Source organism: Periplaneta americana, chromosome 8 (genome assembly GCF_040183065.1).
Source record: "Periplaneta americana isolate PAMFEO1 chromosome 8, P.americana_PAMFEO1_priV1, whole genome shotgun sequence".
In the NCBI taxonomy this organism is placed as follows: domain Eukaryota; kingdom Metazoa; phylum Arthropoda; class Insecta; order Blattodea; family Blattidae; genus Periplaneta; species Periplaneta americana.
The window spans coordinates 64,228,802-64,253,028 of record NC_091124.1 but is presented as its reverse complement, the minus strand read 5'-3'; the positions used below and the strand labels follow the sequence as shown (position 1 = coordinate 64,253,028).

The following is a 24,227-nucleotide window of genomic DNA, read 5'->3' as shown; positions in this document are numbered from 1 at the left end:
TTGGCAGAGGAATATTAATGAGTGCGGGTTTATGTGAGGACGGTAATAAATCTACGGGTTCCTTTAAGGAACTTATGGCTTTTAAAGCCATAAATAAAATAAGTAGAGAGTATCAAAAGAAATAATAATAATAATAATAATAATAATAATAATAATAATAATAATGGTTTATTTAACCAGGCAGAGTTTTGTATAATGTATAAAAATGAGTCATCTGATAAATGTGGCAACATGCGGTATTTGAACCGTTAGAAAACATTACGATTGGCGCAGGAGAACTTACAGTCTTGTCGATCTTCTTTGCGCTAAAGTGATAAACTGAAAGCTCGCCGCCTGTCGCCGATGCTAGCGATCCGATAACATAAAAAAAAAAAAAAACTGGCTAGCCTCGGGCCTTGGATACATAGTACTCATTCAACTGGCGAAACGCGCTGAGTGCATGAGATTATCTCGAATGTCACGTGACCGGGTGGGCGCATGTTCGAGCCTATTTCGCCGAACCACGAACGAAAACCGTTAGACATAGGCGGCTCGCAGTTCGTGATTCGGTAAGTTTCACCGACTTTCGGTAAATTTTTATGGATAAAAGGAGCTGAACACATCGGTTCGTACAGTTTCAAGTTGATTTGCCTTATCGCGGACTGCTTTCATTGCAGGTCGCAGTTTAGTCGTGGTATGTCACTGTTCGGGAAGTATTTATCATCATCATCATCATCATCATCATCATCATCATCATCATCATGTCAAGGATCTAGGCCTAGTGGCCTGTTAGTCTCACTGTCCATCCAGTATTCTTCAAACAGGACGACCTTGGCTACGTTTTCCTGCTAGATATTTGTTTTCACATAGCTATACATGACAAGTGAAATACGGCTCGGCCTACAGACATTACTTTGGAATTTATCAAAGAACTTCATATGGTGATATGGAAGCAGAAACATGATGACCACAAAGATAGAAATGCTATGCATTTATTGGACTCCAATGCAAAAGAAATTGGCTGTACCAAATAACGAATTAAATAAGAAAACAATATGGAGTCTTCGCTACTTACAGAAAACATGCAAGAAAAGTGGCATATTCCAAGAGATCTCGGAAAGGAACAGACGTAGTTACATATCAGTCTAGTTTTTCTATGAGTCGGTAGACAGATTTTTACATTCAGTTTATGCTTCAGGAAAGATAATAAATTCAGTGGTAATTACACTGATGAACTGAAATTTAAAAAAATTCTTTCCTAACTGCTTTTGCAACAAGACTCGCCTATCGAGGTAGATTTTGTAGGGATAATAAAGAGGATATTTCATTTTGACTTCGACGTCATGATCCTGGAATAAGTTCTCCATGTTCTTCAAAATCAAAGGTATCTGGTGGTGATTCAATAGTAATAACAGAAGGTCTCACATTGTTTCTACGAACCAAATGCGTCATAAATCTGAACCAATCTCGGCGTCGTGTTGTTACCCCTGTTTCGTCAGAAGGCGAGCGAACCATCGCGAACTGCTCTGCAGTTCCCTGGTTCGAATAACCACGCGCCGGTAACTGCTCCTTTATATTTGTCTGAGGGAAGGTTTCGACATGATTTCATTAAGAGTTCCCTTGTAAGTGCAGTATGTGATGAGTTTTTATAATGTAAAGAATAATATAAGTGAAAGAAGCTATATGAAATCATATGGAAATTACGTAACAAACTGAGAAAACGCAAGGGGTGAAATTAAGGGTAGGGGAGACTGTTGTACCTTTAAACACTTTTCACATTTTATTCTCTTTAATTTTGGCAAATGAAATTTTTAAATGAAAAAATTTTTGAAATATTTATAGCAGATTCCTTTACAACTTCCTGTATGTACTTTTCTGTTTTACAGATCTATTAAGGATGGAAAAAATAAAATGACGGGATATGTAATGTGTTCAAAGGTACAACAGGTTCATGTAACTTGGAACATACCCTCTTGTAATTTGGAACACATGGAATATAGGTGGGAATATAAACTGTTCTTGACAATCATATTTAAAATGTATTTGCAATCATAAACCAGAGCAGGCTTCTCTGATTGAGATTTTATTTCCTGGAGGAGCAATAACTACTTCAACAGCTTTCTTCAAGGCATCCGGATCAATTGGGAGCCTCTTTAACTCCAGCTTACTTCGTGACATGATCTTAAAATAAAATAAAAACAAAAACCGATAGCATCATGTATCTTGGAACATATTCCTTGGTGCAAGATGTTTTGTGTTCAAAGGTACAAGAGGGTGCACTTTTTAACAAATATGGCTCCCCAAAACTATAGATTCGAATAAATCATGGAAATTAAAACATGTTATTACTCACCACATGATAGGGAACACACCGTACTTGAAAGATATTAACAAGTACAATCTGGTTTTGTGTTAGAAAACATATATCAATGAACGGAATATTTACCTTTGGTACTAAAAAAACTTTTGTCCACAGAAGTCACAGTTTACAGTAAATCAAACTAAAACTGCGACCAGAGCAACTTAGGGGCTTTCTCTACAATCTACTTCAGTTTGAGTCCTCTAGATAGCAGCAAAAATAAAAAAAATAAAAAATGCTTAAAGGTACACTATGCTAAAGGTACAACAGTCTCCCCTACTTCATCGTTTATCCATTGCATGTGAATCGATAAATGTTTCGATCCATACGACATATGAAGGTACATCTTTGCAAATGTGATAGAAGAAAATATATTACAATTAGATTCAACAACAAAGCATTTTAAGTGGAGAATAAATACTACTGGTTCTTCCATATGGCACGCCACTGATTGAAACAGTTCGCTGAGGTTCCTATGCAACAGCGATAAGCTGATAAATTGCAGATCGATTTCGCAATGATATACTTAGGTTTCCCTTATACAGTGTAGGTCTTCTACGAAATGATAGTTACTGGAAGCTTGTATGCATGCCTAACATTTTCAAAAACGCTACGAAAAGCTGATGGGAGTTCTTCACATGAAACGTTAATAATTTCCCTAGATAAAATACAATCAGTAGATTTACTGACATGACTGTAAAGAACTCCTGCGGGACAAAATTCCGGCAAATCAGCAACGCTGATATAACCTCGGCAGTTGCGTCGTTAAATAAACTATAATTTGCTTTTTTTTTTTTATAGTTCGGAGACCACAAAGCACGACTCATAACGCAATCACAAAATACTTTATTAATTGTGACAATTAAACGACAAACTCCTGATTAAATTATCCGTTCGGATTATTCAATGTGATCATTTTTTCCTCTGCCAAAAAAATAAATAAATAAATAAATGAAGAAAGACGTCGTTCGAGTATGTACAGCAAAACTTGTATCAACTATAAATAATGTTTTAACTCTCCGAAAAATGAAGGGTTCAGAACCATAGTGGCCAAGCGCCATTTACTAAAACCGTAGAAAGCAAGGGTTAAAATGAAGTTATTACCATTATTCAATGGAAAGATATAGCAAGTAATATAAAGTATACACATTAAAACTAAATATGTCAATCTTCATTAAACTATGGTATTCACTTAACTTTAATCCTTACTTTCTCCGTTTTTAATAAATGGCGCTTGACCCACTATGGCTCTGAACCCTTTAAATATACATTAAAAATATTTAACGAAAGCAAACAGAGAATTAAATGTAATGCAATGTGTTCTGTATTACATATTATGCATGTTTTCCAAGTAGATGTGTTGATTTCCTGTATAATTACAAGTTTCCGATCATCAGTGTTTTTCGTTCAGTATTTTAAAGTCTCTATTGATACAATCGCGGGGTTTTCTGTAATTGGAAATAAGTGTGACGTTGTGCTGCATAAATACAGCTACTGTAATTACTTCTTCCGAAAATATATCCAATATGCACTAGTCTCAAATCATACTATAATTTTTTGCTATGGTAGAATAATTCTCAACAGCTCATGCGAAATTTTCTTATTTCCAAGTCAGTTTCTCTGACTATTAACATGTAAAACATTTTTATATACTCATATTTCGTCACTGAAAAAGTCTGATCGAATGATCATAGATAAACTGCTGATGTCACTTATAAAAATTCGTTCCTGCTATACTCTCTCCATGAAGGAGTAAGACAATCAATGTATGTAGTTGACCACTCATTAGGTCACGGACAGCTGATAAGAGTGGCTGCCGACTTTGAAACGGGGATTAATTTTCAGAAATTAATTGGAGGTTCCAAATGAACACTTTATTAATTCATTCATAGTTTTCTGCTCAAGGACAGGGCCTGTCACTGCAAACATTCTCCAATCTTTCTATTTTCTGCCTTCCTCTTAGTCTCCGCATGTGATCCATATAGCTTAATGTTGTCTATCATCTGATTTCTTCTTTTGTCCCTTACTTTGCTTCTGTTCACCATTTCTTCCAGTGTATTCTTCAAATGGCTGTTTCTTCTCAGTCACCGTACCGTATATTAATTAGATATCTGAATATTATTACATAACTATAATGTGATGTCTGTACTTTAAAATATATATAAAGTACTAAATATTCCATTTTATAACTTCCATTACTGTTTATACAGATACTCGTACAGTAGTATGTGTACATGAGTGATTTTATAGTATGTTTAAACACTTAATTCGAAAATTTTCTGTGCATCAGTAGCTACAATCGAACCTAGAAGCTGTAGATTTAGGCCTTTCGGAAGAGGTATTTAAGCGGCGTCGAGCAATGAACCTCGTACTATATGGACATGACATTATTTCAATTTATGTTGCCCCTATCGCGAAAAAAAAAAATATAAACTGAGGTGAACTGTTTTTTTTTAATGAGCTGCAGTTATTTGTAAACCCCTCTTGCGAAATGAGGAAAGTTTGCATTATGGCATTATGCTATCACCGGAGTGGCACCATTGCGAAACGTCACGCAGTCGCGAGATGCTACAAACATGAATGCAGCATAGTACCGGGATTAATGTGATCGAGCATGACACGGTGTTGTCGCTTCACAAATCCACTGCTTTAAGAATTATTATTATTATTATTATTATTATTATTATTATTATTACAGTTAGTAAAGCGTAGCAGCAGAAGTAGTATTAGTTGGATGGTAATTGTAGTTACGAACTTATTTCGACAATGAAATACTGTAGTTAAAGAATGTCTCAATGAAGTTTCCCGCTTCCAAAATTTTCAATCCTTACTCACATTCCTCAAAATCACCTTTCTTTTCAAAGACCTTCGTTCTGGTGTTTCTTACTGCTGTGTTGATTATGCTATCAGATGGCGCTCAATTTATCATATTAAACTGTGCAAATATAATTAGAGATATTTGTTACTGTTATCTTCTAAAAAATACTACAGATGTACCCGAACTGTTGCGTAACGCAATTTATGTCTCGTCATCGACGCGTTTTGGTCCGTTCTGAGTAGAACTGTATTGAAACCCATCACAGGGAACAAACAGAGCCCTTGTATTGCGAATGTTTCTTCTTATTGCTGTCTTTTTACGCCTTTATCTTACATGAACTTTGCAGCCGCACAATGACTGAGGAGAAACTCGTATTTTCATCTGCTAATAGGCCTTTTGCTACAGCTGAAATCAGCACGCGGTTCCGCAATTTTGCCAATGTCCTTACATTTGTACTGTACATATGTTGTTTGGAATTAAAAGGTGTAAGCGCGTTTTTAACCCTTAAATAGTCGCGCGGGGTGTTATCAACACCCCAGTCAGATATACGGAGCTGTTACAAAAAAAAAAAAAGCTCGATTCAGCATTAATGGCCCCTGTCCTTGGTTGTTTGGCTAGTGAGCGAACTGTGTGTTGCTTTATAAGAAAGAAATTTAATCACAAATGAGCATAGGAGGGGAAGAGGGAAGAAAAATAATGAAATGACATTGTTTAGTCAACAGACGTAGTGGTTAGTAACGGGACGTGTGGAAGAATATTGTGTTTTAAGACGGAGTGTACAGCGACATGATAAGAAGGAAGTGTTAAGGTACGGTCACACCAGCGAATAGGGATTATAAAGAATGGACACTGAGCGAATTTTCCTGTGTTTTGTTTCTCTGTGCGCCAGCGGCTAGTTCCACTTTCAAGCGCTAGAGGTAGTGTAATCGAGCATACGCTAAGATAATAATTGAGAATAGAATCGATAGAATTATGGCACAGGATCCAAACATCGCCTACCTTATTACATAATCCAGTAACGCTTTGCTTCAAATAAATTCAAGTTAACAGCTTTTCCTTATTTCTCAGTGACAAATTAGTTGTAATAATAACATTTTATATTTCAGATATCATAAATTATATTATAAAATAATATAATACATTATAAAATTAAGTATCGAATTCGTTTAATATTTGTATATAATATAATATAGGTATATGGTTTTACTTCTCGTAAGAGTTTTGTTTTTCCATTTTCAGCGCTATCAAATCATTACATATTTTAATTGTTGTTGGGGTCAACGTCTGAACTCTCATTACAAAGGAACTCTAGAGTCTAGACATTACAGTTAATGAAGGATTTATTATTTTATGGATCCAATTTCTTTTATTTGAGTACATAATGTACCTAGATGTATTAATTGTATGTGTTATATTTCCGCTGTGTCGACTGCTAGCTGGTTTGATGTCAGCGCCAACTCTAGGGAGAAAGCAGAATCTGACGCTCTAGCTGGCTTGAAGGCCATTGAAATCGGTCCGGCTACATCAAAGGTACCGACGCGAAGTGTCCATTCTTTATAATCCCTATTCGCTGGTCACACGTCGCAACCCGAAAAGTAGCGGCTGCCGAACCTGCTGCCCGCTACTTTTCCATGCTGCGCGCAGCTTAAAAGTAGCGACGTATGAACAGGGTTCTCAGAGTTGCAGCCGCAGCATTTTTGATATCGGTTTTGTTGAAACTTTTGCTGCGGTTGCAACCAGTGTTGCCACCCAAATATGCCAATGATACTTTTATTGTTTGGATATATTTTAATGTTAAATGTGATTAAAATAAATTATTTGCAACAGTTATTAAATACACAACACAGTCTGAGCACAATTGCTGACGATATAATTCATTTTTTAAATTTTCCGTAGCGTAGTTCCAAACAGGAGGGTTGCCGACATTGATTACGTGAATATACTGTTGGTTATCATTTAAGTATATAGGCGTTTTTAAAAGCTTTATAGTAAAAGTAATGTCAATTTCTGAATACTAGATACGACAGAAAAGCAAATAATAGATAAGGAAGCTTTCGTATGAGTTTCTTAATAATGCGAACATAACCACAAAATGTATATTGAGAAGTCAACACGGAGATGGAAACCTGCAGCATGACTGCGGCTGCAAAAGTAGCGCCTTGTGTGTGAACAGACTCGCAACCTCCAATTGCAACTTTTGCTGCACTCGGGTTGCGCAGCACGAAAAGTAGCGTGCAGCGCGCTACTTTTGGCTTACGTGTGAACACGACACGCAACTTTTGCAGCTGCAGTACAAAAGTTGCGCTGCAGAAGTAGCGATGTGTGACCGTACCTTTAGGTGTTATGACTGCGCAGCCTGACCTGTGTGATCCAACCCGCCAGTAGTGATGAGTAACTCGTTCTTAGTCTATCTACTTACTTTTTGCAGGGGCCAAAATCCCTGAATCAAGCTTTACATATTGAGTAAGTCTGTACTTATAAAACTTTCAGTGCCTTTCTTAGAATTGGTACGGCAACAATAACCGTAAACATGTTTGAAATCGGAATTCGCATACTCGAGATAATAACGGTTTAAGTGGTGTGGGGTGACGAAGTGTTACAACAGTACTCCTATTATAAATAGTTATAATGACTAAACTGACCATACCAATGTAACAAATAATAACAATGTATGCTTACTAGTGACCGTGCGCACAGAAAAATCGAGAAAGTGGTCTAGAAGGAATATAAAAAGAAAATTATGATTAGGAGTGAATGGACGTTCGAATATTAGGCCTACATGCGAACCAATATTGAAATATAACCATTACTGTACATTAATTATAGGTGTAACATTGTGATAGGTATTAAAGCATTTTATATAGTTGTATAGATAAAAAAGAGCGATATTTTAATTGTTCACTAAAAATATCCCATAAAAACCTCTCGCGCGACTCTTAGGCCTAATGTTACAAAATTTGGTTCGACTGCTTTAAAGCCTTGGTTTTTCTGAACCGACGCATGCGAGTTGAGAGACCCGCTTCGCACAAATCCGGACTACACGAAATAAAGTGAGCGGTTTCTATAGCTGCGACGTGCAAGGTCTGAGTACATCGCCGCTATAGAAACCACTCACTATCTCTCATGTAGTCCGGATTTGTGTGAAGCGAGCCTCGCATCTCGCATGCGTCGGTTCAGAAAAAACAAAGCTTTAAGGGTTAAAATAAATAACAATATACGTTCGCGCATTTCTTAATCGTAAGTTCTTTGCATTGAAGTGACACTTTGTTTACAATACTTTGAGGCGGAAGTTTGTCATGTGAATTTCTGACCTAAGAAATAATATCTATCTATGAACCACACTTGATTCTTTTGCCATGGTCACACAGAAGTGACGCTGAGTGGAACTACATTTAAACGCTTAAGAATACTACGGTAAGGACTAGGGCAGGAAAATCCATATGTGAATTTTTCAGAAAATAAAGAGGCTTATCTACTTGCAAATAATTGTTTTACTGTAACTATAATATTATTACATTATTTATTACAGGTTTAATAAAATGGTGTGTAAAATTTACTCAGAACAAACACGTTTAGATGTCTCCATCTCCCAACCTATTGGAGATGGATCTGGACACAAAGTGTACGAAATACGTAAAAAATGAGCTTTCAGAATCTACAAACACATTCAATGTAATTAAAATTATTCTTAAGTTACAGCGGTAAACTAAGCGAGCGCTGCCTTCTACCAAGTGACAGAATATTATGTCACAGCGTGTTGCATAAAACTATATTAAAATAATTATAAAAGCGTGCAGTGGCAAAACGAGCAGCATATGTGGGCGAATACAGAAAACGCAAGACAAAACATAATTATCTTCCTGATTCAAAAATGTTACACTCATTATTCAATAATTATTCTTGGAAAGAACTTTATCGGAACCCTGGTTCCACTGACAATCTTTTAATTGCAAGTTTTGGTTGCTAATACATTTATTATTGTATTGTTACTATATTAAATTTACTCAAAGCTGTGCAGTTAGCGATGAAAGTAAAACAGGAAATTAAAATTTAATTCTTCTGGCAACTTTCTTCATTTTCGATGTGAAGAGATACTCAGTTTGTTGAATTTTAATGCCCTCACTACTAGACTATGTGACTGAATACATCTACCTCGACCAACTTTCATAACAGACGACAGAACAAGATTCAAAGAAGAGTCGGAACGCATGGAAGGGATTTTGGAGCCTCAGTTTCATTCTGACAGACAAGACTTACAATTTAAAATTAGGAATCGGAGTCATGAACAGCTGCATCCTTCCAGTTCTCCTATACGGAGCACAGGCATGGTCTCTAACGGAAAGAGAGAGAGAGAGACGTGCTGAGAAAGAGTCAACGAAAAATGGAGAGGAAGATGCTGATCATCACACTCAGACACAGAGTACGTAACGAAGACATAAGGAGCCAAACATATCTCAAAGATGCAGCAGAAACGGCCGACAAGCTGAAGAAGAAATGGGCAGGACACGTGATGAGACTCAACGCGAACCGGTGGATACACATGCTTACGACATGGGACCCAAGGATTGGCAAACGGAACGCTGGAAGAGGAAAACAAGGTGAGCAGACGAACTTAGATCAAGATTCGGCCATCTATGGTCAAGAACAGCGAAAGACCGACAACTATGGAAACTCATCACAAAGTGACTTGCAACCCAAACAGTGACTAGTGAACAGTGGACTCTTCAGTGTTAACCCAGACAGCATCCCAAACTATTACATTAACAAAAGTGACCATAATTCCCGGAGTGGCTAACCGGGAACTGCTTGACAAGCAACCCTGCATAGTGAGGAGGCCCTTCCCCTTCACGGGATTTCGTGGCTAATTCTTAATTATTTTCTTTAATCGATAGTGCAACGATCACAAGGCATTTTGATAACAATCCTAATTTTGAAAAACTCAATATTATATGCAGTACGACCAAGGGTCAGCGAGAGAAACTACCACGGAGGTTGTTATATACTGTACGGGCCGCGTACCCAGGATTGATCAATGCCACTTGAAGTAGGCATCACGTGGAGCATAATGCTGACCTAGATTAAAATGCGACGGATACGAGGACCTCCTTGAGAAGTGTCTAACAAGTTTATCTCAGCATTACCTCTCGAAGTTATTAATTACTCCCCGTCTGGCTTTTCTCCTTATCAACTTACTGGTCTTTTTTTTTCCTTTTAGTATTGAAAAGTTAATTTACCCACAAAATATCCAAATAAGCGTACTTTATCTGCAGTCATTAAAACAAATTTTCATCGATTCTTTAGGCTAAATTACGCTTACAAATGTTTAGCGCTAGAAGTAATCTCTGATGGGTAGAAACAAAATTACGGTATGTCAAATTACTGCATTAAGCTGCAAAAACTCTCTTTGCTACGTCTATTTCGTTTATATGACGTCACTCCATTTTCGACCAATGAAATGTAATGAAATTTTGAATTCCAACCAATCAGTCACACTTTGCGATAATTTTTCCAGCTAGATTTATCGCTATCAATTTATCGAATGGTCGTTCTTTTGTTTAGTCGTCGCCAACTGTTTCCCCGTGAATTGATAATCATGAATACATTAAGATGCAACTACAAGGTTAAACTTTTCTTTCAACTTTAGAGCAATGAATGCAAGATTGATATTTAATATTAATTAATATATTTACGCAGTGAAGACGACGTTCAAAACGGCGCATCATGTAGACACAAAATCTTCATGTATCTTAAGTGAACGTACCTTTTAAACTTGATTCTTTCAATATTCTTCCCAGATTGCACGCATACGCGATTGGAATACTGAACTGTGTATATGCAGCTTTAGTTCCGTTACACACTACAGCGAGAATGCGTTTGTCGAGCTGTAAAAAATGCTTTCGTGTAGCACTGATTGTAACGGTCGAAATAAGACACAGCTGACATTGGTCCTGCTCCCACAGGTAACATAACCTATAAGTAGCCTATAAAATTTGTATTTTGTGAATGAAATGAAACAATTAATAGAAAGTCAGATGTTCAAATTTATGTAACATCATCGCATATCAAACCCAATGACCTTGCATAGTAATAATAAGGTCTTTTCATCAAACTGCCTTCCGTATGGCGTAATAAAATTCGTGTTTTAATTAGGCCTATCTATACAGAGATGGCTTCACTGTGTAGTAACATGTCTCGCTGTGAATACATAAGCATTGGTATATTGCTGTCCCCACTGTTACTGTTAAATTAAAGTATGACTTCAGCAGATAATGCAAATGTATTTATGTTATAATAATAAGAGAAAAGTGCAGTACATGTAATTAACATTGTTAAACGTGTATTTCGCAATTGGCTGAATAATAACATCGAATTTCTTTATTGCAGTAATCGATATTCCTCTACGAGTATTTCAACTTCACAATGTCTGAATAGGTTAAGTATTCGTTAATAAACAATTATTAACATTTTGTGATCGAATTTTAGGGATATATTATTTACATTTTTATTTTATTCACGAAATAGTCCTAATAAATGCCACTCAAGGTCTGAGATTACTACAGATAACTTCAACACATCTTTACTCTAAAGAATAAATGTCAAAATATCACATTTTTAACTCCAGAGTTTGGTACGTAATCAATTTTACATTCGGATGGCACTATCCCCTCGTATTATCGAATACGGCCATCTTTCAAGAACAGCTATAATAAGACGCAGACGTTGAGTGAATCTGGCAGCTTACGGTACAAAACATACTTCGCGATGCAAAATCATCTAGCACTCAGGGATTTGTCACTTTTTGCTTCCAACGACATGGTCGTGCTATTGGATTCCTATAACGCCCATTTACACGACGATTAGGCCTACATTATACTTACTTACTGGCTTTTAAGGAACCCGGAGGTTCATTGCCGCCCTCACATAAGCCCGTCATTGATCCCTATCCTGAGCAAGATTAATCCAGTCTCTACCATCATATCCCACCTCCTTCAAATCCATTTTAATATTATCTTCCCATCTACGTCTCGGCCTCCCCAAAGGTCTTTTTCCCGCCGGCCTCCCAACTAACACTCTATATGCATTTCTGGATTCGCCCATACGTGCTACATGCCCTGCCCATCTCAAGCGTCTGGATTTAATGATTCTAATTATGTCAGGTGAAGAATACAGTGCGTGCAGCTCTGCGTTGTGTAACTTTCTCCATTCTCCTGTAACTTCATCCCTCTTAGCCCCAAATATTTTCCTAAGAACCTTATTCTCAAACACCCTTAATCTCTGTTCCTCTCTCAAAGTGAGAGTCCAAGCTTCACAACTATATAAAACAACCGGTAATATAACTGTTTTATAAATTCTAACTTTCAGATTTTTTGACAGCAGACTAGATGACAAAAGCTTCTCAACCGAATAATAACAGGCATTTCCCATATTTATTCTGCGTTTAATTTCCTCCTGAGTGTCATTTATATTTGTTACTGTTGCTCCAAGATATTTGAATTTTTCCACCTCTTCGAAGGATAAATCTCCAATTTTTATATTTCCATTTCGTACAATATTCTGGTCACGAGACATAATCATATACTTAGTCTTTTCGGGATTTACTTCCAACCCTATCGCTTTACTTGCTTCAAGTAGAATTTCCGTGTTTTCCCAAATCGTTTGTGGATTTTCTCCTAACGGCCTACATTATACTGTAGTAATATTTAATTTCAGCTAGCACTCAAGAAAATTATTTGGAGGTGAGTTACGAAAACATAAAAGACTCCTTAACATCGAAATAAACAAAAATTACGGTACCGAAAAAGGGATTCTGGGCTTATTACAATTTCTCCTGAACTATTGGACATTTTTCAAAACTAATATAGACCTCGAGTTTACGGAAAAAGACCAACGAAAACGGGTCTCTAATGAAACAAAGAAGGAACTTGGGATATAAGAGATCCAGGTGATGGGTACCGTAAAGGACTACTATGGCTACTTTAACCGTTTTCGTGGCTACTTTGATACTATGCTTTTAAAATGTATAATATTGTTTGTTATTGCTAATAAAAAATTGTTAGTGCAATACTAAGCGATCAACTATCAACATCTGAAGTAATTATTACAGTGAAATCAACATTGTTTGAATCAGTAGACCCTACACAACTTGAAGGTGCGTCATGTTCAAATCTTGCGAAGAAAGAGTAGGTACGCAGAAAACTAGGCTTATTTGCAAATGTGATTTTCGCATCTACAAAGGGAAGGATTGGATTCGCTGCGTGACGTGCAAGTTATAGGTCTGTGGTCTGTGTAACAAAGGGTCAAGAAATCCTTTTTGTTCAGTGTACTTTTTGATAATAATTGTCTTAATTTGTCCCTTGCAATTTTTCACAACCCTGTTTCTATACATTCTATTGATGTTTTAGTTTCACTATCTTTTTTCTTCTGTACACCCTGTATTGCACTATTAATGAAGTTCAAGTAAGTCCAAAGAAATAAAAAATGTCATGATTCTGCCCTCTAGAGTTTAAATAATTTTTAAAATAACAGTTACTTCAAAGTAAGATAGAGATAGGACTAACTTTGAATTACAACGAAAGTGAATCACAAATGGCATGTCAAAGTAACCCCAAAACGTTGGCACCAAAATAAGGGGTCTTTTTATGTACATATTTAGTACGGATATACTGAAATTATAACATTATAGGTTTATAGTCTAAGGATAATTTTTGATGTGATTAAAAACACATTTTGCGTTATATCAACGGAAGTTACAAAAGCTACAATTAAAACTCTAAAGTAGCGTCCGTCATTACGAAACGGAATGACGTCAGGGCAAGCAGAGACTACACGGGCAGCGTGGATAGGTCAGCGAACCATCAGTAGGTACTTGTAGCAGGGGATGAAATTGCAGTTATTAAAATAAGTAAATTTAATCACAGATGTAATTCATCTGACTACAATCTACAAAGTTTCCCTAGTTCATGCATTGCTCAGATCAAAGTGTATAATATTGGACAATTAGTACGCAAGAAAGGGGCAAAAAAAAATATCCGTAAAATAGCATTACAGGAAATAAGGAAATATTTTCACTAATGGTTAATTAATTAATTTTAGTCTGTTTCATTTTAAGTACTACGATAATATCAGTTAATGAAAGACGGGGTACAATTCATTGTAACAGAGTTCAATAGTATCAGTAGAGGGATGGGCTTTAAGTTATGTTTGGAACTTTTTCTATTACATATTTTGCAATGAAGCACACGTGTGCAAATACATTAACTAAAGTTAAGTTATATCATATTTTATAACATAACAAAATGAAAGGGAAAATAGAAATCTAAAATGAAGTCTTCAGATTTATTCAGCTTTCATTTCATCCCTAGCCTATCAATCAATTGGTTTCAAACACGTAAATACCAATAGTAGGCATTCACATTACTTTAAGTTTAATTTCATTGATGTGAGAAAGAATGAAGTATCACAGAAAGGAGTTGCCACTGGAAACCTCCAACAGTCTGTCCGTTGCTGAAGCGAAATGAGTGTAGCGGGCGGCAGGCCAAGTTACAGTGACGTCACAGGGCATCGAGTTGATGATCACTGCTCTAAAGCCATGTCAAAGTAGCCCCGGTTTACGGAACTATTCAAGTCTCAAAATGACACCCACAATATTTCGTTCCTCGCCACAAATAATTTAAATGTCAGGGAAGGCCGGTCAAGTGGAAGGACCGCTCATTGTAGTCACTGCTTCTGTCAGTAATAAACATCATCTTTAGAGGATTCCACGTTAAGAAAAAAACATTGAATATATGGGGGCTGTTCCATGAACTACATTATACTAAATCTGAATATTGTAAGCCCTTCTTAACAGTTTTTAATATAAAAGTACAACAATTATAGCTATAATACACCTACAAAAGAATCGACAAAAAGTAACAGAAATGAAAGAGTAGCCTATGATTTCCTTTTACACAAAAATATTAAAATTTATAATTAGGTACCGCCAAAGAAATTATTTCTTAATATGGAAATAGACCTCTTAAGGGCAGCAATCGTAATTTCTAATAGATAAGTTATGACTTCTGTACTTCTTGTGAGATCTAAAACCTGCACCAAAAATTTGAGTAGGGCCTATAGTTCTTCGTGCCATAATCGTTACTGAGACATATATATCAGCAGCCATAGAGAGCAATGGGGCAAATGAATTCATTAAATAATAAGTTAATTATTCATAATTTAACACATAATAAAATAATGTTTCTCACCACAATAATATTTTTACTGTCTTTATCACTGTATACCGTAATACTCAATATTCACTAATTATTTCCATCGTTATAGGCCTAGGTATTGTAGTTTGAGTAGGTAAAAAAATAGGTGCGTAAAATCGTATTTTTAGCGCCTAAAACTGTATTTTAATGCTTTTTTTTTAAATCATTTAGAGCCAAGTTGAGGTGCCTAAAATTTGGTTAATGGCCTAAATGTCCGAAGTCTGGTTATAATGTATATAAAATATAGTGCATATTTTGCAAGAATCATTATGGCATTAACAGTTTTTTTTTATAGTTTGAGAGGACTCTGCGTACCTATATTGTGCGATAAACTTGCGAGAATACTGTACGCGTTTGAGACAGTGATTCTAGCCTATACCTCAACCTCACTCTTCTAACGGAGGCATCTTACGGCAACAGTGTACTAGGCAAGGCCCGTAAGACCAATGTTTTTTCTTAAGCTCTAATTCTCTTATAGGAAACTACCACAGTATTACTTCCACTTCAAATATCCTTAACATTTGGTTGGTTTCTTGACAAGTAACTTTAGCTGTAATCTTATCTGGGTTCTTAAACGATGGTTCAAGAAATAAACTAATAAACAGTAATATTATTTGTATCGCAATTTAATAAAGAACAGAACTGTTGCAAAATGTGTAACACTTCTAAAGTTAATTTTTGTCCCAAAGCAGTCCTTCAATTTTCTCAATTACCGCTACCGAAGTTAGGCCTATGATTAAAGTTGGCACTAATACCACAGTCTAGTATACACAGTCACGAAGCTCAATACGTAAGGAATATGCATCCATAGATAGTTGCTAACCACTAGAATCGCTACTATCGCCTCAACACAGACAATGCGAAATAGTACCGGCACAGTTTACTGTTCCTAGTACCCTCAACAACTCAAACTTCGTGACTGTATATACTAGACTGTGCTAATACCAAATAGCTTACTACTACAAGCTATTTGCTAATACCTTCCATTTCCTGTTTTCCCACTTTTTATTGTTTTTATCTAGCAGCCTTCGGAGTTTATTACATGGCTATTGCAACCTATAGAACGCGTACGGAACGGAAGCAACGGTAGGAAGTGTCAGACAGGAAGGAATAACGCCCCTCTGACCACAGCGGTACAATAAAAATTCGTATCCCCATAGAAAATCAAATGAGATAACGAATCAAACATTATTCTCGCACCTCGAAGTATTTCTGGTCTGTCCAATAATTAATATTGACATTATACGGTACTCTTCCCTCCGTACTGCACCTGATACAGAACCTAACTTCAATTATTGTACTATACCACTCATTTGCGGAGGAGTAGTGTAAGTGGGTATCTGCTGGTAAATTACAAAGACGCTACTGTACGATTTTAAACTTATAAGGCTGAAAACTACCTGTTATTAAACCCCCAATAACATTAATTGATGAACTAGTGGACTTACTCGTGTTAAATATGAAATATCTGTCCGGCTTACAGCTGTTTCATATTTAACACGAGTAAGTCCACTAGTTCATCAATTAATTATATTCAAGTGTTAAAAGTGGTGTACGCAAGATTCAAAATGAAGCCCCAATAACAATTGCTACATGAGCTACAGAAAAATAAGGAAGTAAAGACTTCAAATCAGTCTGACGTATACAAATTAAACTAACAAATACATCACCAACTAATCTAACAGAAATCCAAACATACTAATTAATGCTAGAAAAGGTACCGTAATCAACATTATAAATACACGTAATAAACCATAACCTCCTAACTCTGTTGTTACCTGCATTTGTTATCTGGATACTATTCGTCACTTCGGTTTAGCCACGGGATTCCTGTCAGTCTCTGGTTCATATGCCATTTTCGCTTGTAATTTTATTCAACGTACAGTACAGGCAATTTTCAAAGATGGACCATAACATATATATAAAAATACTGCGAACGTTTTATCCGGTTTGTGCAATTATCGAAGATGTAAATCAAATGAAGAGAAATGTATTTAATGACTAGGACCTATATTTTATCTTGTCTATTTTCAACTATTTTTAATATAATGTTACAGAAGTAGGCTCTTTATTATAATTTTAATTTTCTTCAGCTTTTATTGGTTGAAACTTTGAGTTTGTCAAAATATGATTTTCATTGGTTTTTTATTTTCACTTTAATTATTAATCCGTGATAAAAGCCAACTTAATAAGTTAGATATGCCTAATTTTCGTAGAGTTTTCCCATTAATTGAACCATGTACTAAGGCCACAGAATTTTGGACTAGAGAATTATCCCTTCTCTCGCACATTCTTCAGATATCATACACAATTACAACACAGTCCTCAAGATCTTATCACTCGAGATAAAGATGCGATTATGCAACGTCTGACAGCTCAAGTTACGTCTACGTCTACGGTATGTCCAACCCAGACGAATAAAACGGTAGTGGAATATGTGAGAATAATACTATTCAAAAATTTAGTTTCCATTCAGAGATATTTGTTGTAAAGAAGGGATCTTCGTAGTAAATCAAAATTGTCTCATTACTGCATGAAGGTCAATAAAGATATGAAACCGATCGAAATGAGCATTGACCCAATTAATGAAGTATATCCGTATACACATGACGAAATTGTTCAAACATCTACAAGCAAAGGCCCAATTCAAGGAGAGATGAGAAAGGTAATCTCCTTTCATGTTGAAAATGCAATTTTCACTTAGGTTTTCATTCGCCTGTAAGATCCTTTCGCTATCAGCTAATAACACACGTCATGTTACACAAGTACAACATTCATCGGTCATAATGTACGTTCGTCATATGGATCGGTACCATTAAAATTATTCTTACTTTACTGCATTTACGTATACCAATTGTCCTAAGTTAGGTTAGGATCGGTTAGCTTAGGTTAGGTTAGGTTGAGTTGGGTTGGTTTGCTTAAAGCTGAAGATGGTGCTCAGCGACCTTTTCATTCTCTGCTTAGGCTATATTTTGTAGGCTATAATGGACGCGGATAACCTTATACTTACATTTCCGTCATTTGTGTTGTCTAGTAAGTACCTAATGGATCCGTGTAACAGGAAAATGGAAACCTGTTCCGAAAATTTTCCTTAACGTTATTCTAAATGCATATCAAATTTCCACATCGATTTCAGTCTAGCACGAAAACGTACACTTCTACGTATAAACTTCACGTAAATAGCGATGCGGAGTGCTGAATCATAAAAATGGGATCCGCATTTATACATAATATGTAAACGCATAGTAAAGTCATTTTTGCAACAATAGATAGCTTGCATCGTTTATAATAGCATTGTGTCTAGGACCAAAATGGGTACAGAAGTCCAGAAATATGAACGCCCCTCTGCACGATGGTGCTACACAATAATGCACCAACTCAGGTGTGAAATGTGTCGAAACTTGATTTGTTGTATCGGGGTGTCTTTCGTACGCTGAAAATATTGAAACTACGATCTTAATCTCAATACTGGGCTGAACCTGAAAGAAATTTTCCATCTCGGGATTCAGGTCAAAGGTGTGGTATTGCTGCGAAACCTCAACGATCCAAATGCGCGTGCACTCTGCACTAGGCTAACCTACAAGCTTATCGATTCGGAGACACACACGTCATCTGGAGGCAATACTGTGAACTAGAGCGAGCCCGTCACTTTGGTGATGCAACTCTCAAGCCACCAATACCAGGGACTGTTGACAACGAACCAGCATAACCAGGAGAGCATGGCGTCGAAGGAGTGGCCCATAAAATTACCGGGATTTAATGTTCTGTTGTTGGCAATTCTGCTAAACGAATATGCACTGGGTGCAGATTAAAATTGCATAAGGACGACAAATAAGACATATAAAACCTGTTACAGAAACTATATGAAGCAGTTTTCTTGGATTTCTTGTATCTTCTCCTCGCAATTTAATTAAATATTGGCCACACTCTCTCTCACCTGACAATCCCAAAATGAAATGTAGGTGCACGGTGACTAACCTACAAAATAAACTTCGCATAATATATTATAATTAAAAAAAAATGCATTTCTAGTAGACAAACTACAAAGCTACTTTCGTTCTCATGTCTGATAATGACTGCAAGTTTCGACGTAGAAAATAAAAACACCAAACTTAAACTGGTAGAAATTACTGCTCCGCTTGTCAGGTTTGCACAATGAAGTAAACCAACAATAAAAACAGCTCATGTTGCACCGTGACAATTTTGAGTGCTTTACATTGTCTCGAAGCTTGCAACTATTTAAGTGGAAACATTAACACCGTGATAATAACGAGGAAATGCTAAAACATCCTACTCCTTTATCAGTTTACCGCACTCGATATAAAAAGCATCTTTTTCGTGTAAGGGAACCCACTTCATGTTACAGGATCCCTCGATCCGAGGGAATTTATTGGATCATTACTTATATTTTTTGCCACTATAATTTAAATATGCAATATCATAAGTTTCCTCTTCGTTTAGTATAACTATTTCTTATGATGGACACAGAATGAAGAAGTTTCTTATAAACCGGCAGGCGCCATGTTTTCCCACCTGGGTCAGAATGGAAGTGGTCAGGAAAGCGCCATCACCGATGAGCCGTCAGTCGTTCGATGTGAAACAAGATAAAGATCAGTAAATTGACGTCTCTACTTACGCGTAATCTAGAAATGAACTGAGCGAAAACAATGCAAAAGACCACATTTATAAAGAGAATGTGGTCTTTAAATTTTTTACTTGCAAAATGAGATCGAGAGGCCATTCACCGTAGTTTACAACGTCTCAATAAACCTATTTTTATTTACATCATTTATGAAATTTTATCATGACAAGCCAAAATGAACGTACTTGATTTCTCTCACTAAAACTGGTTATGAATGTCCTCTGCTATATTGAATATAAGTAATTTCGGTTTCCTTTATGGACTTGAATGTAAAATCGCTTATGGTCATCTTATGTGGCTACATATAGCGGATGACTGGATTAGAATAGACTGAATAACCTCGAAGCAAATGAATCTACATACACTTATAAACAATTTCACGAAATTACTCGCTAGGGCTCACTGCTTCAATTGTCTGAAGGGTGCGAAATCCGAATTAACAGGTTTCAGACGCCATCTTCTCCTGGTTACGCCAAGTCCTTTTCTTGCACCTGCTAGGGCGGGGGAAGTAGCAGCCATACATAACGGTACAAGCCGCCACTGACACAACACAATCTCTACAGACTACGGGTATGAAGCGAGATGCAAGCACAATGATCTGGCACTTTTTCCACTACTAACCTTATCGGCAGGCATGGTTGAAGAGTACTGTACTCCGGTCCTGGTGCTCCTGTATGAAATAACAAGTTTAAGGAACTTGCACTAGAAAGTTGGCGTGGAAGTCCACAAGCACACGCACGCACACGCACTCACACTGTCACGAGTCCTATGCTCGAACCCCAGGGAGGGTTGGGAGGGAGGCGAGAGGGATATTATCAGGCAACAGGGATCGGGCTCGGCAAGAGCTGGTCCGGGCGGCGAGGCTGTGGAACGGGCATCGAGCGGTCACCACGGGTTGCGCTCACAGCACACACTCGTCAAACTCTTGCGAGACTCTATACGAGACTGGCGTTGCTGCATTTTATTGAACGGGGGAGCTCGCTCGCTGCTGACGTCACACTGCGTCACGACCCCGGCGCCTCACTTCGGCAGACTTCGGGGAGATTCGCCCCTTATTTTTTAAGCGAGAAAGATGGTGGCGTGTCCTGCTGCTACTGGAGTCAGAGCAGGTGGGTTTCACAGCCTTCTGGATCTCAACCATTCCATGGTGTGTAGAATCTCATTTTTCAAGGACACACGAAAATATGGCGTCGCGTTCTCCATGGAGATGGGAAGTCAGAAAATGAAAGAATCGTACATTTATTACCGGTACTTGCTTGTGTAAATTTGGAAAACTATGAGTCGTACGTGAGTGAAAACTGTTGATACAGAGAATTAAGAATATAATCTCAATCGTCTGTGTTTTCTCTTTATCTAATCGTCTGCGATGACATAACGATAATCTCAAAACATTATGCAGTAGAAGACTCTTATCGTTCAATCACAGTTAAATCTTCAAGATACTGCACATCATCCTCCACAACACAGATAGCGTAAGATTCACACAAACTTCTGTGCTCCTCTTATTTATCGAAAAACATCGGTGTCTTAAATACCATATACCATCACATGCAAGACTAAACACTAACTACATTAAGATTGCGAGAAATGTAGATTATTAGACAGGGACTGTTAATTCGTTTCGTGATTCTAAAAACGTACAATACGGAACAATAATATGTGTTTCACGTAAACGGCTAATAGAAAAAAAATGTGTTTACTAATTTAACAGATGTGATTGTTGACACAATTACTGATTATTAGGCATAAATTGTTTTAGTATTTAACACAGTGCATAACTAAATATTGTAATTTCATTTTTAGTGAGTGTTAATGTTTTATCATATTAGGAAATTAAGTAGTAATAGTAAAATAATAATAATAATAATAATAATAATAATAATAATAATAATAATAATCTTTCAGATTCTCTGCCGTGGCCTGTTTAATCAATTGTCCGAAGACAGGTTTGAACCTCATGTCATAAGTGACATCAATAAGGCATCATTTATGAGGCAACTAAGCCAGGAAATGAGCAGGTTGGCCACTCCCTTTCCCCCTCCATTGCATACATCGCTGACTAGTAATATATTACACTATAATAAGACTTCAGATTATACAAACAAACTTGTTCTTCCTCTGACACATCATATCGTCAAGTGAGATGTATTGCTTGATAATAGATGTACATATCAGCCATAACCTCAGTAAGTGCTCAAAATTCAATCGACTCGTGTTCGACGTGCGATAAAGAAATGAAGATTCATCTCCCATTCTTAAGTAATGGGATAACGGTGGATGGTGAAGTTGAGTGATGGAGGAATCAAATTAAAAATATCAATTATGTTACGTATTTTAGGTAACACCGTATTCGTGGAGTGATCTCATACATTCGAATAATAATAATAATAATAATAATAATAATAATAATAATAATAAACAATAACCATTTAAAATGACACTGCATTCATATCCATCGGGTAGAGGTACAGTGTTAAAGATTCCGCCAGGAATAATAATAATAATAATAATAATAATAATAATAATAATAATAATAATAATTATTATTATTTATTCTAAATCGCATCTGAAGAGCAATAGTATTGCGTGTTGCTTGTCGCCAATCAGCAGGCATCGTTATGCAACAAGTCAAGTAGTGAAAAGAAATTTGCCAGACCATGCGAAAGAAAACTAGTATTTTTAATTATTGTCACAGGGAGCACCACCTCTTGCAGCAGTCTTACTTATGCCTACTAACTTACCCGGAGGTTCATTGACGCCCTCATTTAAGGCTGCCATCGGTTGCTATCCTGAGCAAGATTAATCCAGTCTCTACCATCATATCCCTTCTCTCTCAAATCCATTTTTTATATTATCATTCCATCTACGTCTCGACTTCCCCAAAGATCTTTACCCTCCGGCCTCCCAACTAACACTCTATATGCATTTCTGGATTCGCCCATACGTGCTACATGCCCTGCCCATCTCAAACATCTGGATTTAATATTCCTCTTGCAGCAGTCACTGATACTAAGTGTTAGTTCCATGTTTTGTTAAAAGACCGTTTTATGTTATACTGATCTCTGATTAGTGATCACGTAAGTAAGGGGTGCAGCTGTTTATGAATGTCCAACGTTGATTCAAATTTCTCACAAGTAGGTCTATGAGGTCGGGAAGCTTTGAGATCGGCCGTGGTTTGCACAAAGCTTAACGTACAAACTCAAGGCAGCATGAAAACCAACGTTGTAGGTTCGACTTCTATTCCAAGAAATGGATATTTTCCCTTTCCAGTATGACGTTCTTTGAATTCAAAAATATATACAGAATAAGTCAAACCTAAGGGACCGGCACTGTTGCCATCTCTCGGCACTAAAATCTAGCAAGAATATCGCCAGCTCTCGCAGATAACGTGTTTGTCGTCTCATGACACTACAGTCTGACAAATAATCTTTCGCGTAACTAGTGAAGTATTTGTATTAGGAAAGGGAGAAAATCTTAACTGAATTTCAGAGCCGTTGATCAAAATTTTCACCATTAGCTACGTTCTATACACAAGTCGTAGCGATGAAGTTGAGACACTCGCTGGAGTTCATCCTCATTAATATTGCGTATTAGCCGTTACAAAGCTTCTTCTCACCGAGGACGGAATTTATTTCTGGTCACTTATTAAATAATTTAACAAAATGGCTCGATAATTATATAGGCTCTGGAAAGTGCCTCTGAAACTTACTAAACACAAATTGTTTAGGAGCTAATTTTGAATATGATTTGGAAAAGATACTTGCTTTTTCCACTCTAATTGGGTTTAATATTTTTAATTCGTTTATTTTACGACGCTTTATCTACTGCGATGACTATCTAGCGTCTGAATTAAATTAAGGTAATAATGCCAGCGAAATGAGCCGAGAGTCCAGCGTCGAAAGTTACCCAGCTCATGTTCTTAATGGGTTGAGGAAAAACCCCAGAAAAAATCTCAACCAGATAACTTGTCTCAACGAGAATTTGAACCCGGGCCTGCTCATTTCACGGTCAGATGTGTTAACCATTACTCTACAGGTGTGGATGAGTTTAATAATAATGTAAGTATTTTAGTCTATTTATGATTCTTTATTTTACCTTTTTCATTTATTAACGCATGCATTGCTTAAAGTTTAAAGCATTATTATTCATGACTTCTTCAGTAGGTACGTTTGAACGAGGAAA

The 24,227-nt window shown here is 36.7% G+C and overlaps 1 protein-coding gene across 4 annotated transcripts in view; it reads right to left on the bottom strand.

The window, feature by feature from the left end:
* The window catches only part of Atpalpha (sodium/potassium-transporting ATPase subunit alpha), a 331,079-nt gene that overhangs the window by 143,407 nt on the left and 163,445 nt on the right, over positions 1-24,227 (bottom strand). For 2 of the 4 annotated variants that reach the window (XM_069832985.1, XM_069832989.1), the window contains exon 1: positions 20,667-20,999. The exons of 1 other annotated variant lie outside the window; for it this stretch is intronic. In XM_069832985.1, coding sequence (XP_069689086.1) covers positions 20,667-20,681 — 15 coding nt within the window. In that variant the 5' untranslated portion in view covers positions 20,682-20,999. Of the gene's footprint in view, positions 1-20,666; positions 21,001-24,227 lie in introns of those variants that run through there. One more of the 4 variants, XM_069832986.1, reaches the window with a different exon arrangement.